General features: G+C 35.2%; 1 protein-coding gene across 3 annotated transcripts in view; it reads right to left on the bottom strand.

Moving 5' to 3' along the window:
- LOC136840240 (uncharacterized) overlaps positions 1–17,381 on the bottom strand; it is a 91,181-nt gene that overhangs the window by 11,181 nt on the left and 62,619 nt on the right. For all 3 annotated transcript variants that reach the window (XM_067106846.1, XM_067106847.1, XM_067106848.1), the window contains 2 exons: positions 14,372–14,455; positions 10,920–11,073 (listed from right to left, as the gene is read on the bottom strand). In XM_067106846.1, the coding sequence (XP_066962947.1) occupies positions 10,920–11,073; positions 14,372–14,455 (238 nt within the window). The remainder of the gene's footprint in view (positions 1–10,919; positions 11,074–14,371; positions 14,456–17,381) is intronic.

Here is a 17,381-nt window from a genome sequence, read left to right as displayed (position 1 = left end):
TGATTATATATATATATATACATATACAGTACATATATATATATATATATATATATATATATATATATATATATATATATATATATATATATATATATATATATATATATATATAATATATAATATATATATATATATACATACATACATATATATACACATACATATACATACTGTGCATATATACTATACATATATATGCATATATACTGTATACATATACAGGTTGACCATCACTAATACGGCAATCAGTAGTCCGGAACAATCAGTAATCCAGCACAAATTTCGGCTAGAGTACAGTAATTTCTAATGTTTCTGCACTAATTTTCAAATTTCCCAGGTCGCTGCACTAACTCGCTCGCTGGCCGCTTCGATTTGGTGGCGCAGTGTGCTACATCAACAAACTGGTAGCCTAGCCTACATTATACTGAACTCTATTCACACATTAACAGTATTATACAAACATCAACATAACGAATGTGCATCTTTTTCATGGATCTTTTAAAAAGTTATGCTTTACTACATTGTTTCCAATTGCATACATTCTCATATTGCTTTTGTATTATAAATTGCGATCAATGTTTTGTTTTGGGAATCGATATCGCGGTGTTTACTTCACCGCATTTAACTAAGTTCAAAGCGCTTTTCTTGCTTCCAGTTAGCGTAAATGAATATGGATACTTTATTTATTTGGGACAAGGATATTTTTCGTTATACAAAGTGTTTTTAAGTCGAAATATAACTTAAATACGTCTCGTTGTGAAATTAATTTAGCTATTTTTTTCGTTAATATATGACGTTCGCAGGAATCGCGGCTGGCCATTTTGGGGGCATGTTTGTTTTGTGTAAAAAAAATCAAGACAGATAGATAGATAGATAGTAAGGAAGAGTGGTTGACAGAAAGATATACTCTCTCTCTGTTATTGGCGGGAAGGATTAGAAGTACCTACATATATATTAAAGTATGTACATATATATATTTTTTAAGGGTAAAACGATTAAGATGACTTTGAAATGATAATAATATAATTTCAAAGATTAATACAGTAATAGGATAATAGTTTAAGGTATATTTGATGTAGGATGCTAGTTTAAGGTAAACATTTGGTACTTGAACTTTCAAGATAGGCAACTATAAGCATTTTTAGAGGGGGTGTTAACTATTCACAGATTTCAACTATTTGCTGGTATGCATCACTGGCGAAGATAGTGGCACTCAGTATCAAGAGATTCCTTAATACTGGACAAGATCTCCTTACATCTGTCGTTACTTACAATAACGACGTGGAAAATCAATTGTTATTGAATATGTTTATGTTGTATATGGAAAGTGTTCTTTTATATCGCATGGTGTCAAGTGAGATGTGCAGGTTTGTGTACAAATGAATGTTTAATTTATATTTAGTTGTAATAAGCGTTGTTACCAAAGAATATTGTCTTGCGAATAGTTTGTATAATTGGTTAACAATGCGTGTAAATTGTTTGATAGTTTCGCTCGTTCGTGTTGTTTTGGTGGCTTAGTTCGCCTTGTTGTTGACTCTTATCGTGAGCGGACGAGGCCAAAGTCGTGGGTATGGGTGAGAGAGCGAACGAATTATTTTCATAGTGAGAGGTGGACACGCTGACCAAAGTCCGTCTGCTCTCAACTTTGTAATGTGGTTGGGTAGCCGGAGGATTTAGTGAACAGAATTTCGCTTCGATTGATTAAACATGTCGTTCCTTCCCAGCGTTTAATGAAGTAGATGGATGAATCAGCCGAAGTTTGGATAAGTATCATATATTTGATTTGCCTTGATCGATACGCCGCTTGGGATATGCATATCTCACGCGGGGATTCCAGGACTGAGTAAATTGAATATATATATTAGTGGTATCGTGGTTTACCCGCGTTTATCATAATCCAAACCCGCAATTGGCGCTAATAACATCATATAAATTAGTAAGTAATTTATGAGTAAAACATAATATAATATGGTATGTCCTTTTATGGAAATCTTTAAAACACAACGCAGTGCATTCTTTAAGTAGAGAAAGGGTCATGAATTCTCTAAACGAATCTGGTAATTTATAATTTTCTGTAATTGACTGAAGTCATTATGTGTTGTCGCCTTTGACCCTAATGAGTAGCAATATATGGTGCCGTGACCAGGATCATTAATAATTTGTGATAATTTTCGGTATTTTTAGTTTTTGAAATTGATCATGTGGTAATTCTTTGGTTTAGTCACATGTGGTACGCATTAGCAACCGCTGATGATTCTATAGACATTTACGCTGGTTTTTCTTGCTATTAACTATGTTATGTTGATGTTTTGTTGAATTATGCCTGCCTTCCTAACCTTGTTGTATCACTTATAGCGCGCTTTTCCTTAAAATTAGTTTATGTATCTTGCCTACATAAACAGACGTGGTTAACTCTTCTCCTTTTTTTTTTTTTCTTAGTGAGGTGTCGCAAGAAACATTAAATTTACCTTTTTTTCGTGCAACTTGTAGGTAGGAGAGTATTCAGGCTTAATTAAAACAGTTTTTTGAATATGATGTTTAATTAAATTAGTAAGGCCTTGTCCTGCTTGCCTTAAGCCCTAATTTTGGTTTTGTTATTTTCCCTTACTTTGAATTAATGTAAATTTTCTTTTGTTAGTATATTATTATTTCTCATTTATCAATTTAATAATGAATCGTAGTAGCTATTGTGGGACATTCTCATGTCACCCATATGGAGAATTGTTTTCATAGTGGTAGATCGGCATTATTGGAACCCTTAGAATATAAGACATTTGTAGACCAGGGCTGTTACAACCAACCTTTGACACCTGCCCTGATAACCGAACTTACCACCTATGGGCCTAGTATCACTATCTTGTTCATAGGTAGCAATGACTTAGATGTACCCGGAGATGATCCTAACCTGGTGAATAGTATTCACACAAATATTCTAGGTTTGGTAGAAGGTCTACGCACAGTTAATAACTCAGAGGTTTTTGTTATGTTAATAGAAATACGTGAAACACCATCTAGAACCTCTGCCAAAAACTATCAAAAGAGAAAAACTGTTTAAACAAAAATTAAAGCGAGATACAAGAGTTAGGTGATCCCTACTCTATTAACAGAATGTGATTTAGCAAGAGATGGGATTCATTTTCATCATAAAGTTATAGGGCCTTGGCTCAACGATTTGGCGCTTGAGTCAAGTAAATATGTGAAAAGTAAAGGGCAGTAGAAGGTGAGTAGGATCGTGGTTACCCCGCCCTTCCCTTCAGATTAGGAGCTGGGTTAAGTATGGTACAGGGCCTGCACATCCCACTACACACGTATAATAAAATTCTCCTTTTCATTGATTGTTTAATTTGGGAGAAAATTATTGGGTGATGAGTCACCTTTGTGAAATTTTATGAATTTAACTTTTGAACCAGTTATTATAGTTGGATGCATATTTATTAATTATTGAAATTGTGAATATATTATATTGTATTTGTATTTTCTGAGTTTAGTCTTGTCACAATGGAGTCATTGATGCGTAGACGTGGCGGTTATAAATCCGTTATCACACGTTTTCTTGGGAAGATGACCGGAGTGATCGATTCGGGAGACATTGATGCTATAACTTCCCTTAGGGATTCTATTGAAGATAATTTGAAGAAAGTTCTTGCTTTGGATGAACAAATTTTGGATTCAGTTACAGTAGAAGAAATGTCTGATGAAATGGTAAATCAAGCTGACTATGCAAGAGACGTTCAGACACGATCAGCAAACTCAATAGCTCCATTACTAGCTTTTGAAATTAATAACTTCTCCATTCGATCCGCTAATGCAACCTCCACCACTACCTAAAGCCAGTATTAGATTGCCCAAACTGATCTTCTGCATTTCTCTGGAGATATATTAGAATGGAATTCCTTCTGGGAACTATACAATGTGTCAATACACCAGCAGAAAGACTTGGAACCAATTCAGAAGTTTTCATATCTAAGAAGTTTGCTCACAGGAGAAGCTTCAAATTAATCTCGGATTTAAATTTGAGGCTGCCAATTATCCACAAGCTGTAGCTCTTCTCCTATCTACTTATGGGAAGAGAGATGAAATTAAGCATGTTCTGGGTGAGAAGATTGCTGGAAATGGAGTCTCCTGCTGCCAGTTCTGAATCACTGCAAACTTCAGAGCTAATTTTGAATGCTCAATAAGATCGTTTGAAAGTGAAAAGCTGGAATTAAATGAGCTTTATACTATTTTGCTCTATACCAAATTGCCTAAAAGCCAGTGAGACTGTGAAGCGTGAGGTGTGGAGACGATTGGTTGGTATTAGACACCTTTAAGAAATACCTAGAAGAGGAAATTAGCAATTTAAGAACTTTTGTTTCAACTAATGTGAATAAATCTGAAACTCTGTCGTCAATATCTACCTTCACAGTAAATCAATCCCAAGCTGTTAGACCAAAAAACAAAGGAAATGTGAATAAGTCCAGTCATCAGCAATCCAGAAGATGTGCTCTTTGTGATAATGAACATTGGTGGACACAGTGCAAAACTTACGCAACAAGAAATGAAAGGTTGAATCGTGATCAGAGCTTTGCAGTTGTGTTTTGTGTGCGCTTCTAAGAAGCATTTTAGTGTGGACTGTGACAAACCAAGTTGCAATAAGGGTTGTAAGATGAGACATCATCGCATCTTGTGTGATAGGGACCAAACAGAAAAACAAAGCAAGAATAAACCAAGTGGTGTACAAGTGGGAACGCTATCAGTAAATGAACAGGACAAAACAAATAAGTTGGGTAAGCGATCCATATTACTAACAGCAACAATTCCCTTTGAAAGGGAAGAAAGGTCGCATGGTACGACTAAGAGGGCTGTTGATACTTTGCGCCGAGAGAACGCTCATTAAAAGATCAGCTCTAGAGAGATTGCAATATAGGTCCAAAGGAGTTGAAAAGATAGCCTTGAGAGGTTATCTAACTAGTAAACCTGTTCATGAATACGAGATGATAAGCGTCGCCATACCGCATAAAGGTGAATTGATAATAATGGACTGCATAGTGGTGGATGAGCTGCCAGAATATGCGAAGAAATTCGGACGTTAAGAGAAGTTTGAGGTCGTTATGTAAAACTAAGATCAGCTTGGCTGATAAAGATTTCGATTTGCCTGTTGAAAATCAATCAACTATTGAATTGTTAATAGGGGTTGATAATGTTTACAATATTTTGCATCCAGGGTTCAAAAAGGGTTAGAAATTTAATATTGCTGCCGACCATATTCGGTTATGTGGGAGGACCGGCACATGTAGTGCTCCTCCACTAGGGAGACTCATGACTGTTTTGAAGCTAGCTGTACAAACTGAAGAAATTGAAGCTACTAATAATGAAAATCCCAAGACTGATCTGGACGCGTTACAGGAGTTTGGACAGATTGGGAATAGATTGCAGTGAGTTACGAGAACAAGACCAGAGGGTCTTAAAGGACTTTGAGAGCACTATTACCTATTCTGAAATTGATAAACAGTATGTTGTGGCGTTGCCATGGAAAACCAATAGATTCAGATTGATGATAAATTTTGGATTAGCCATGAGCAGACTTCGACAGCAGAGCATCAAGTTTCAGAAGGATGTGGATTACTTGGAACATTATCAGAAAATCTTGCAAGAGCAAGAAGATAGAGGATTCATTGAGAGGGTGATCTATAATAAATCTGATGTGGATTGTCATTACTTGGCACATCATGGAGTGCTTAGAGATAGTGCCACTACTCCAATAAGAATAGTGTTTGATTGCTCATCAAAACAAGGTAAAAATGGATTAAGCCTGAATGATTGTCTATGGACTGACCACACGTAACGGGCTGATCTGCTCAGAGTCCTGCTGCAATTTAGAACTAAAACCTTTGCTTGTATAAGTAACATTGAGAAGGCATTTTTAATGATTCAGTTATGAAGAAGATCGCAATTATACGCTGTTTTTTATGGTTGGAAAATCCGACAGATCCCAATAGTAAACTAATAGTATACAGATTTAGAGTAGTATTATTTGGAGCTACATGTTCACCTTTTCTTCTAAATGCAACCATCAAGCATCACTTAACCACTGTGGTCTCGTGGCCACCCCGGTCCAATACAGTGGATGTAGTGGGAAAAAATGAAGAGAGGTCTGTATGTAGATAATTTGCAATTTATGCTAATAATGAATCTGAGTTGATGGATTTATACTTTAATGCCAACAAAATTTTTGCTCAAGCTCACTTATATTTGAAGGAGTGGGTTAGCAATAAAGTAGTCTATACAAACTATTGCTGCTGCTTGTCATATTGAAGCCAAACAAAAACCAATTCATAAAGTATTGGGATTAAATTGGGATAAAATTAAAGACGCCTTAACTATCAATCCAACTCATATTAATAAAACAAGTCAAACGAAAGAGAAATTCTCAGTACCATTGCCCAAATATACGCATCCATTGGGATTGCTTCTCCTGTTACTATGAAAGTAGGATATTTTTTACAGCAATTGTGGAAGGAACATCTGGGATTGGGACGAACAACTCATGAACCCGCTACAAGAGGAATGGACTGAATTACGCAAGGACTTAGAGAAGTGTCTTGAAATATCTTTTCCTAGGAGTGCTAGCCTGGGAACTGTTGATAACTTGTACATATTCTGCGATGCTAGCAAAACTTCATATGGTTGTGTGGCCTATAGAGCAAATGGTGAAACTCTAATATAATTATGGCAAAGGGTAGAGTGGCTTCATTAAGGAATTTAATTCCTGAGATTGGAATTAATGGCATTGTTGCTAGGAGCTAGAATAGCCAAATTTATTATTGACTCCTTTGATGAAAAGGAGTTTAAACAATTATATGTCTGGTCAGACAGTAAGTCGCCCTTAGCTGGATTGTATCCAGTAATGTTCTGCCTGTGTTTGTGAGAAACAGAGTAATTGAGATTAACTCTTTGATTCCGGGTCAATCCTATCTTACGACTCTCATCTGAAAATCCCAGTGATTGGTTGACACGGGAATGAGGGCTGAAGTGTTAGCAAAACCCTATTGGTGGGAGGGACCCCTTGGTTAAAAAAAATCACACTCTGCCAATCGACAGGTCATGGGTGGGGAGTACATATGCAGGGTGAACAGGACATTGTAGTCAACGTTGTAGGGGACATAGATGAAACACGCCTACTGGATTGGGAAAGATTCAGCAGAGCTGATAAGGTCTTTAAGACCGTAGCTTGGATAATGCGATTTATAAAGAATTGCAAACTATCAACCAATGACAGAAAAACTGGTGGTTTGACTTGAAGAGTTACAAGAAGCAAATGTTAAAACAATTGTTCTCGCAGAGAGAGTACTTTCCAGAAGAGTATAAAGCCCTGAAGAGGGAGGTAACAAACCAAAAATTGACATTAATTCGCCAGTTGAATTTGTTTTTGATAATAATGTAATGAGATGTAGAGGCAGGTTGGAAACACGCAACACTGCCTGAAGAAGTCAAATTTCCTACCTTACTGCCAAAGGGTTGTGTTCTGAGTAAGTTAATAATAAGACGACATCATGTGATGCAAGCACACATGGGGGTGAACGCTACTGTAGCTAGTGTAAGACAGGGAGTTCTGGATTCCACAGCTGCATACAACTGGTCAAGAGCGTGTTACATCATTGTGTGATCTGTAAGAAAGTTCAAGGAAAACCATATAGAACTAATATAATACCCTTATTGCCGGAATTCGTACAACGGAAACAACCTTTTAGTGTTACGGAGTAGATTACACCGGGCGTTATGGATAAAAGAAGGGAAGCAAATTCGAAAAGGTGTATGTCATACTATTCACATGCCCGATCACCAGGGGTATACATCTGGAAGTAGTCAGAAATCAGTCCGCTGACTCATTCCTCATGGCCTTCCGAAGTTTAGCAGCCGTAAAGGCTTTCCTTCACTAATGTTATGACAATGCCACTACTTTCGTAGCAGCATCTGAATATCTGAAAACAATGGCAGATAGCCCCTTTTTCAAAAACATCTGGAGAACATCGAGTGTAAGTGGAAATTTATACCAGCAAGAGCACTTTGGTTTGGTGCAATCTGGGAGAGACTGATCGACTATTGAAGACCTGTATGAAGAAGGTGGTCGGTCGAGCCTTCTCAGTTATGAGGAATTATCCTGCATTTTGTGGAATTGGAATCTATCATAAATGACAGGCCACTAAGCTACACATCGGGGGACCTTGATCAGAAGGAGATTTTAACACCTAATCATCTGATCTTGGGTAGAAAATTAAGATCCTTTCCCAAGGAAACAATTAATTGGGAGGAGGTATCTGAAGATCCATTGTATAGTAAAACTGAAATTGTTTAAAAGAGATTCCTTTACATATCCAAATTGTGTGATCAATTATGGAAAAGATGGGAATATGAATATTTGGTTTCTTTAAGAGAAACTCATCGAATTGGAGTCCAACATACCCTTTGGCCCAAAATAGAGATGTCGCCCTGTACATGATGAAGGGCCAAGAAACAAATGGAAGTTGGGTCAGGTGATTCAGGTGCATGAGGGGTCTGACAATGTAGTTAGAGTAGCTACCCTCAAAACCTCCCATGGCCAGATCATGCGCCCTATTGTGAAATTGTATCCGTAGGAGTTGTGGCAAGAAGTTGAGACTCCTGATCCTGCCAAAATTCCTGAAGTGAGTACACGACCATCCAGGAGGGCTGCTCGGGTGGCTGCAGAAACTAGAAAAGGATTTGATTCAAAAGGGACTGTTGTAAATAGTGTATTATAATTTTTCGTGGTGGGGAATATGTCGTTATTTACAATAACGATACATGGAAAATCAATTGTTATTGAATATGTTTATGTTGTATATGGAAAGTGTCTTTTTATATCGTGGTGTCAAGTGGAGATGTGCAGGTTTGTGTACAAATGAATGTTTAATTTATATTTAGTTGTAATAAGCGTTGTTACCAAAGAATATTGTCTTGTAATAGTTTGTATAATTGGTTAACAATGTGTGTAAATTGTTTGATAGTTTCGCTCGTTCGTGTTGTTTTGGTGGCTTAGTTCGCCTTGTTGTTGACTTATCGAGCGGACGAGGCCAAAGTCGTGGGTATGGGTGAGAGAGCTAACGAATTATTTTCATAGTGAGAGGTGGACACGCGGACCAAAGTCGCCTGCTCTCAACTTTGTAATGTGTGGTTGGGCAGCCGGAGGATTTAGTGAACAGAATTTCGCTCGATTGGATTAAACATGTCGTTCCTTCCCAGCGTTAATGAAGTAGATGGATGAATCAGCCGGTTTGGATAAGTATCATATATTTGATTTGCCTTGATCGATACGCCGCTTGGGATATGCATATCACGCCGTGATTCCAGGACTGAGTAAATTGAATATATATATTAGTGGTATCGTGGTTTACCCGCGCTATCATAATCCAAACCTGGCAATTGCGTCAATAACATCATATAAATTAGTAAGTAATAATTTATGAGTAAAACATAATATAATATGGTATGTCCTTTTATGGAAATCTTTATAACACAACGCAGTGCATTCTTTTTAAGTAGAGAAAGGGTCATGAATTCTCTAAACTTAATCTGGTAATTTATAATTTTCTGTAATTGACTGAAGTCATTATGTGTTGTCGCTCGTTTGACCCTAATGAGTAGCAATAACATCCCTACTTCCTAAATTCACTCAGGCATCAGTTAGAATCAACTTTTGTGTAACATCCAACTAGGCCAAGATAGCTGGATCCACAACACCTGGAAGAGAAGGCTGCTTGGATGAAGGACTAGAAACCATAGGAGAAACAGGAATGTCAGGGAAAGGAAGGTGATCTCTGTTGGGGTCCAATTTAATGCTGAGCTGTTGCATGGGAGAACCTGAATCCCCTTCTGGGAACTCTCTTCTGCCAAAAAAAAAAAAAAAAAAAAAAAAAAAAAAACTAGGCCTTCTGGGTTTAGTAAGGAGAGCTGCTCACCAATGGAGAAGTCATACAGTAAGATCATGGATTCCTACATCTTGGCATGTTTGCCTATGTGCGAAATATGCTCAATGGGAACACTGAAAGATTCAGATGGGCAATGAAAGATTCAGATGGGAACACTGTAAATTTCTAAGCCAGCGTGCAGTCTCTTTGCAGAGGTGCTGATTTACTAAGTTGTAAATACTCTTTCTAATAATTTTTGTACTTGATATTAACAAATTACATTGTATTATAAAAGATAAGAACTAAAAATGCCAACATCCCTTGAGTAAATTAATGGATAAATATAAAGATGTACTGTAACAAGGAGATGTGGCACATGCCTTCCTGAAATCTTAGGAATGACTGTTATTCTGTACCCAGTGTTGCCATATTGTTATTTCCTGCCAATTCAAGCAACCTGAATGTTCTCCTACAAATTCATTCAAACATCACGGTGTGACACAGTAATTATCATATGATTTGTAATGCAATTATTGTGCATCATTTTGATGTATGCCATCCCCAAGGGGTTAACTTTCCTTGGTGGACAGTTGAAACATTTCAGTGATAAAGCACTGCACAATGAAAAGACTCTTAGAGCATAAGAAAAAATAGTGTTTACTTTCAGAAAGACCTAGAAATAATGGGTTCGAGGAGCCTGGCCTACCCATGCCACTGTTGCCACATCTGTGACAGGATAACATGCCTTTCTACCTTGAGTTCATTTATATTCCATCACCTTACCAACAACACCACTAATCCAGCCTAGACCAGTAATGAGAGAATTCTTGATGTTCAGTCAGTGTGTCTCATGGGGCCCGCAAGGGCTGATAAGGGTAACTCCTTTGAGAAAGCTAAGCAGCTACACTAGCAAAACTCTTACTACTACTGAAAATTTTTTAATAGTTTCAAAAAATATATCTTACAACAAACACGATACATCAGAGATACTAGTGTGAATTATTTACATACCTGAATATCTATTTACAGAATAAACCATCGCTGTTGGAGGAAAAGTTGGTATTGGAACCTTAATAACCTTCATTTCTGTCTTGGGTCCTTTGGAGGTTTCTCTTGGTTCTTTTGCCAATCTTGATTTGGCCTTTTTCTGAAGATCTGACGGCAACTGAAAGTAAAAAAAAAAAATATATATATATAATGATGGAATTTTCACCACTTATTATGATAAGCATTCATGAAATAAAAATTTAACTTTGTGCAAAAGTTAGATATACTGCTATGACCAATAACTAGCCCTAAGAAGAGTGGTACCTCTTCAATTATTCAACAAGGTTTATTTTATACATCATGCACATCCAAAACACATTTTATTCATAACCTCCAACATCCTTGCAAAAATGTCTCTTCTTACACAAATACAAAACTTCAATTAATATACATAGGTTCACTAGTTTTAACTAGCCATGCTATTCACTATGACCTCAGTAACTCTCAGAAAAGGCAGTAGGAAACCCTCGCTTTATGATTAATTGATAAACATTTAACCACCTACCCAACTGAAAACTTCCCTGAACCAAAGTCTACACAATCTTTATCTGTGTGCTTTTGTGACTGCAGCAAACTCCTTATAAATTCTACAGTATCATTGGGATATTAAATGATGCATCAATTCCATTAATGTTTCAAATGGCCTATGGCAGTAGTCAGAAAGTGGTATCTGGAAACTGTTGTTTAATTTTTATAAATTCTTTAAAGTTAAGATCTGACTTAAGTTTCACCTCAGGAATGGATCTCTGCCATAACATATACATATGTAGGCAGTCCCCGGTTTACGACGGTTCCAGCTTATGACGCCCGAGGTTACGACGCTTTTCAAAATATATTCATCAGAAATTATTTCGCTTACGACGCATGTTCCTGGTTACGACGCGTGACGCCGATCCGACGGAAAGAAATATGGCCCCAAAACGGCAGAATAATCATAATTTGAAGTTTTTTTATGTAAAACTCAATAATAATGTAGTTTATATCGTTTTCAATGCACCCAGAGCATTAAAAGTAAGGTTTTCTTATGATTTTGACGATTTTCGACGATTTTCCGCTTTACGACGATTTTGGTTTACGACGACGCGTTAAGAGCTGAACCCTGTCGTAAACCGGGACGACCGCTTGTATACAGTGTATATATATATATATATATATATATATATATATATATATATATATATATATATATATATATATATATATATATACACATACAGTATGTGTATATATATATATACACATATATATACAGTATGTACGTTGTATGTATATATACACATATATATGCATATATACATATATATATGTATATACATAGATACATATATAAATATATATATATATACATATATATGTATATATACATATGTATATGTATATCATACATGTATGTGTGTATACATATACATACATACATACATATACATTTATATATGTATATATATATATATATATATATATATATATATATATATATATATATATATATATATATATATATATATATATATATATATATATAATATATATATATATATATACACATATACATATATACTGTACATATTTATATACATATATATAAATATATAATATATATACTATATATATATAGTATATATATATATATATATATATATATATATATATATATATATATATATATATATATATATATATACACACTCCTTTTACTTGCAAACTTCCAAGTTACGAACTTTCAGAGACACAAACAACAGTGATCGTAAATCAAATTTGTTCAAAGGTACGAAAAACTGTACTTTATTGTATTATTATCATAATTTGCTTAATGTACTTAGGTTTCATAAACCATTCGTATAATAAAATACTCTAAAAATAGTACAGTAATAGTATTGTTTTAGCATGAAAAACATAAATAACACAGTACGTATTGATCAAGTTGGACTTACAAACAAATCAAGATACGAACAGCTATACCGAATGTAACTCGTTCATAAGTAGAGAAGTGTCTGTATGAGTATGCGTGTGTATATATATATATATAATACTGATCATCTTGACATGCCAGATATAGTAATGATACTGCTTACTATTTGATCTCCATTATGGAGTGAAAAAAGGAAAACATTACAGTTGACTCCCAGTATTCGCGGGGGATACGTACCACAACCAGCCGTGAATAACTAAAATCCGCTAATGAAGAGTGAGAGGAATTTATTTCTGGTGATAGAAATTCATTTCTCACTATAATGTGGTTTGGATTCCACAATAAGCTGTAGGTCCCGTTGCTAGGTAACCAAATTGGTTCTTAGCCATGTAAAATAAGTCTAATCCTTCGGGAGAGCTGTTAATCAGCTCAGTGGTCTGGTAAAACTAAGGTATACTTAACTTTTAAAATCCGCAAATACATAAAACCCCTTCTAAAAACGCTTATATCTATCTTGGAAATTTAAATACCAAATGTGTACTTAAAGTATCATCCTACATCATATATACCTTAAACTATTATCCTATTACTGTAGTATTAATCTTTGAAATATCATTAATATTTTAAAGTCATCTTAAACATTTTACCCTTAAAAATAACAAAGAGAGAGAGAGAGAGAGAGAGAGAGAGAGAGAGAGAGAGAGAGAGAGAGAGAGAGAGAGAGAGAGAGCAACATATATTTGACCAAGAATGGGCAACACTTTCTACCCTTCTGGTCAATATGTCAAGATATTTGACATATTTGATAGGTTACACCCCCCCCCCTCGCTCCAAAGCTTTGGACATGGCTGGTAAAAAGATGAGGGAAAAAATTTATTGAACTAAAATCTTACTAATTCACAATATATTTTCTTTAATGAATTGATATTTGCTGTGTTTACATTATTATTATTTGAAAATTAGTAAATCATTTATTTATCATACAAAACAAATAAACATACATATTACATATGCTTAAAAATTCTCTCCTCTTGGTAAGAGAGAGAGAGAGAGACAGAGAGAATTATTCCTTTTATTATTTAGTTATTATTTAATCTTATTAGAATTAATATTACTTGAAAATTAGTGCTGTAAATTATTACTTTACAAAAAATACATATGTAGGTACAGTACAGTATTTAGTCACGATAATAATAAGAAAATACAGTACATTGCTCTACGAAAAAATCTGCAAATAGGCGAGTTTCCTGCAAATAATTTATAGACAGGTTCCACAGAAAAATCCGCGAATAGGTGAGTCCGCAAATCATGAGTCCGCGAATAGTGGGTGTCAACTATATGTTACAACATCCTTAATGTGACTTCATTTCTATGAATAAAATAACATAATCAATGCACTTGTAATACCTATAATTCATCAAAGATGAATGTCTTTACAGAATATACAATATTTATAGCTACCGGTAAGTGGAATTCTATTTTTGCAAACAAGGAAATAAAAACTTACTGAATCCAATTTGTGTGTTGCATATTTTGATGGATTACACTGTAGCAACTGAATAGCCAGGTTAAGGTCATTTTTATAGCGATCCTGTAAAGGGGGAAAAATATCTTTACAATCAATGGATAAACAAACTCACATTCTTAAGAAATTGTTACACAATCAAAGTTGCATCAATAAGTACCCAGGTATATAAAAAATTGTACAGGCATGACATATATCTTATAATTACTACTCATTTTCATTGTGGACCTCATTTACCCAATTCCCATGGACCTCATTTTCCTAATTCTCATGGACTAAGTGAGAATAAGTGGAAGATAAGTCTTCTTTGCTTTTCAGACTGCAGTATAGATTTCTGATTCACATAAGGATCAAACCCAGGTCTTTCAATTGAAAGACGAGACCACTGTACACCAGGCCACACAAGTCATAAAAGAAGTTGGAACCTGTGTACCACTGTACTTAAGGCTTTACCTGGGCAGGCTAACTGCCTGCATACCAGTGTGTTTTCCCAACTTCCCAACTCAGCAGTGCCCCAACTGACAGCATTTCATTCGAATTATCCTTTCTGAGTGAATATGATAGAAATATCAACACACAATTACGTGTGGAACAGAAACAAATTTCTGGTTCAGATCAGGATCGAACCCAGGTCTTTCAGTTGAAAGGTGAGACCGCTGTCCACCAGGCCACACAAGTCATAAAAGAAGTTGGAATCTGAGTCGGAAGTTGGGGAAATCACACTGGTATGCAGGTGAAAATTTTTACAAAAAAAATTTATATTAAACACACGAATACATAGAAAATATATATAAGGTAACTAATTTGTAATTAAATCAGTGATTTTAACTTTTAGGTCGTTCTTGAACATTTTACTAATACAGTACAGGGGTCCAAATAGTACATGCCAGGGCTAAGGTTAAAATTACAGCTGTAAGTAAGCTGTACAATAGTGGATTCTAAAAGATTTTGTGGAGGGAAATCTTTCGATCTAGCAATCACTGAACTTTTAGTCCAATTTATCCTGCGAGGGTTTTCACTTAAATGAATGGATATAGCATTGGATGTTTGCCCAGTTTTACAGAGCACTTATGATGATTCATACGGACATCTAAATCCTTGCTAGATTGGCCAATATAAAAAGAGGGGCAGTCCAAACATGGAATTTTATATATTATGTTGTTGTTTTCTTTAGGGCTATTTCTTATTAACATTTCTTTTAGTGTGTTATTATAAGAAGAAATGAGGTTTGCATTAAAAGATTTTAACAATGATTTTATGTTTTCAAAATCACTAAAATAAGGCAAGCTAAGAATGTTCTTAGGGGTTTCTTTCTCCATGTTACTTTCACTATAAAACTTTTTGTGAGCTTTATTATAACAAATATCTAGTAAATGTGAAGGATAACATAAATCTGTCCTTATTTTTCTTATGGTATCGATTTCTTGATCCAAATACTGTGGACTGACAATGTGCACAGCTTGTAAAAACATAAAAGAAAAAATTGATATTTTGATATTAAGGTGATGGCCTGAATAAAAATGGACATAAGTTAAGTTGTTGGTTGGTTTCCTATAAATACTGAATTGCACTGAAATGGTTCCCTATGTATTAAAACATCTAAGAAAGGGAGGCAATTGTCTTTTTCTAATTATAAAGTAAACTTAATGGATGTTACCTGGTTGTTCAAATCATTTACATCAATGCCAGCAGGCAAAACAGCTAAAATATCGTCAACATATCTCTACCACTTTAACTTTTCACCATTGAATATAAACTTACAATCACAAATGCTCATATTAATGAGTGAAATAATATGACTTCCAAGTAGAGGTAATTCATGATGGATTAATTCATTACTAAGATACTCTAAAATTGAATCTATAGGGATGTAGTAAAAAGAGAACAAACATGAAAACTAATGAATCTATCAGCGGGGCAAAAAGTGATTTTGTTTAATTTACCAACTAAATCTACATAATTATATATATGTGAGAATCAGAGACAGTTCCAAGTGATATCAAAATATCAAGCCACTAAATTTACAGTTGTGGCTGCGGCTGTAGAAATGATAAATATGCAGGATGTTTGTTTATTCCGATGCCTATTGAAGACTTAAGACCTGGGAGGAATGAAGGCAATATCTAAGAAGATACTTCAAAGTTGAAGATTGGATAACAGGAATTTCCTCAGAGTGGGTCCCCAATTATATAATTGGCTGCAAAAATTGAGGCATCTTGTCTCAACCACTCCGTGGACGTAGAGAGTGGCAAATCAATAAGTAATAACAGTTGATAACTGTAAAACCATATTAAGGTTTGCTTTGTTATTGCAAAGTTGACTGTCAAGGTAATTGAAAAGATGACCCATGTGTGGAACTCAGAAGATGATGGCACTGAAATTGCGAGCAGGGTAAAGAAAATCTTACGCAAAAATCCCAAGGGAAATGATCTGTACAGACCCTAGTCAACTTAGGACAAGACAGAAAAGGGTATAATCATCTTGCAAGGTCTATGACACTAACTAGAACCCACATCAGAAACACAAGTAACTCATCTCAAGGGAAATCTCCAGCACTCACATCTAATTTCCAAAAGAAAGGCCATTATGCAAGTGATCGCCATGAACCAGCTTACTGTATCTATCATAAAAAGGCAGGACATAGAGTCTGAGATTGTATGAGTAGGCCTAGACATAGATCTCTGTCACAAGGTACAGGTAGATATTGTAGTCAGTCCCCATAATTTTGAAGAAATAAAGATAGGGATATTAACAAGGCTGCAAACTCAATGTACCAACAAGATAGAGTAATCTCAAGTGAACCAAAGGTAAATTTTCTCACAACTGGAAGAATGGACATTCCTACATAATTGAGAAAAAGAGTGGAATGTCCAATCCAAGTATGCATCAAATAACAAATACTCACAAAATTAAAGACAGGAGATGAATCTGATTACAGTATAGACCTACATTTCCTGCATATGTTGCCTTTTTTGACACCGGGTCACCGAAA

Source organism: Macrobrachium rosenbergii, chromosome 7 (genome assembly GCF_040412425.1).
Source record: "Macrobrachium rosenbergii isolate ZJJX-2024 chromosome 7, ASM4041242v1, whole genome shotgun sequence".
In the NCBI taxonomy this organism is placed as follows: Eukaryota; Metazoa; Arthropoda; class Malacostraca; order Decapoda; family Palaemonidae; genus Macrobrachium; species Macrobrachium rosenbergii.
The sequence above is the reverse complement of the archived record's forward strand: the minus strand, read 5'-3'. Positions and strand labels throughout refer to the sequence as shown.